General features: G+C 35.1%; 1 protein-coding gene across 1 annotated transcript in view; it reads right to left on the minus strand.

Moving 5' to 3' along the window:
* Positions 1–1917, minus strand: part of cyp17a1 (cytochrome P450, family 17, subfamily A, polypeptide 1) — a 14408-nt gene that overhangs the window by 5456 nt on the left and 7035 nt on the right. The window contains exons 4-5 of the mRNA XM_014005042.1: positions 1527–1613; positions 119–337 (exon numbers count right to left, since the gene is read on the minus strand). Coding sequence (XP_013860496.1) covers positions 119–337; positions 1527–1613 — 306 coding nt within the window. The remainder of the gene's footprint in view (positions 1–118; positions 338–1526; positions 1614–1917) is intronic.

Below are 1917 nucleotides of genomic sequence, written 5' to 3' on the forward strand. Positions count from 1 at the left end.
ACACACACACACACACACACACACACACACACACACACACACACACACACACACACACACACACACACACAATCGATTTGCAGAAGCAAATAACCCTCTCATCGACACACAGCTTTACCTCTGGGTGATGGATGAGGTAGGTTACAGCCCATTTGAGTACAGTCGTGGTGGTCTCAACACCGGCCCCAAAGATATCCCCCACTGTCATAAGGAGGTGGTCGTCGCTCAGACCCGCGGACTCTGCACTGATCTCTGCCGTGTTGTTGTTCTCGGCGCTGCGTTTGGCTCTGAGCAGAGCGTCCAACAGGTCTCTCTGTACGTGGTCACTGTAATCTGCCTGGGAGGAGGGACAAGGTCACTCAGGATATCATCAGAACAAACTGCACCTCACAGGGTTTGCTTCAGGAAATGTAGCTTATTTAGAGAAAAGATGACTTATTGGTTCACTTTAGCTGAACCATAACTATAACCAACTCAGACAACCACAGCAGTAACTTGTAGAATGAATCTGAAAACACATTTCAAGATTGGTCCTGGTCATGACATTTATTATTCGAAGACTTATTTAATAATGTTCTTTTTCCAGGTTAAAGGACAAAAAGGAAGTAATTTAGAAGCAGTGTTTTCTTGAAGAGGGTTGAACAGATATAAAAAAGATTGAGTTAGAACTGAAGAGAAAGCTGCATCACTCATCGTCCTTATATTATTATACATCCATTTCTTGACCTTTGCAGGGTACCAGAGGAGCTGGTAAATATAGAATATATATAAAGCAGTTTTTACATCTACTCTATAAGTGAATGTGAAGTAAATGTGTTACATTTACTCAATTCAGTTGAGTGGAACCTGATGACATAATTTGTTGAAGTGAATCCGACACATCTGTTGCATGTATATATTAATTTATTATTATCATATATATGCATGTGTGTGTATATTTATACATTATTCTATATAGATTTGTATGTAAGAAGTTGTGTACATAAAATGGTAGGAACGTATATTTGTCTACAAAAAAGACAATTATTTCCAGAAAGTAATACATCAAAGATATTATTTTGTAATTGTTGTTATATAATTTATATAGAACAGCAGATGAACTGATTATTCTTTAAGTCTTACTGAAATCATTAGTGTGTAATTCAGAATAAGGGAACAGAAGAAGCTGTTATGATAGTAAGCTTTGGAAAAGGGTGGGATTAAATAAGTGTGTACTTTTTCTTACTCCTTTTCAAATATGTTTTATTTATTTATTTATTTATTTATTTATTTATTTATTTATTTATTTATTTATTTATTGTTATACATGCTTGAAATAAACTTAGACATGCCCAAAGTGAGAAATGTGAGGATACAGCTCTAATTACTGCACCGATGTCCTGCCCACAGCACAGATGTTATGTAGAATAATATACGTACATATGTGTAATTTATAGGGTTGATATAAATCCAATGATCTGGTCAGTAAACATGTGGTTCTGTAATTAGTGGCTGTACAGTATTAGTATTAGTTTTGGAGGCCGTACCTTGTGCTCTTCATATTTCTTCTGTAGAAGTCTGTCTCGAATCGCAACACACTGTTTTAGAAGGCGCAGGTCCGCATTGGGAAATATCTGTGACAAAAGGTGAAATATTTATTATTATTACATGTATTACAATACACAAACACACAGTTATGTGCGATACAAATGAGCATACTTAAATAATAATTAGTTAATAATTAAAATGACATGTTGTCATTTATTAAATAAAAAAGTCAAAACAGAAAAGCTGTGAGAAAAAAAATAATTTGAACTAAATCCAGTCTTGCAGCTCCCACCAAGAAGAACCAGCCGCCTCCAATGAAATTGGGAAGTGTTAAAGGGATCCTCGATTAGTTAGACTTTATTTGATAAACATATATTTACTGTAAAATAA

This window comes from Austrofundulus limnaeus, unplaced genomic scaffold (assembly GCF_001266775.1).
Source record: "Austrofundulus limnaeus strain Quisiro unplaced genomic scaffold, Austrofundulus_limnaeus-1.0 Scaffold28, whole genome shotgun sequence".
NCBI classification, from domain to species: Eukaryota; Metazoa; Chordata; class Actinopteri; order Cyprinodontiformes; family Rivulidae; genus Austrofundulus; species Austrofundulus limnaeus.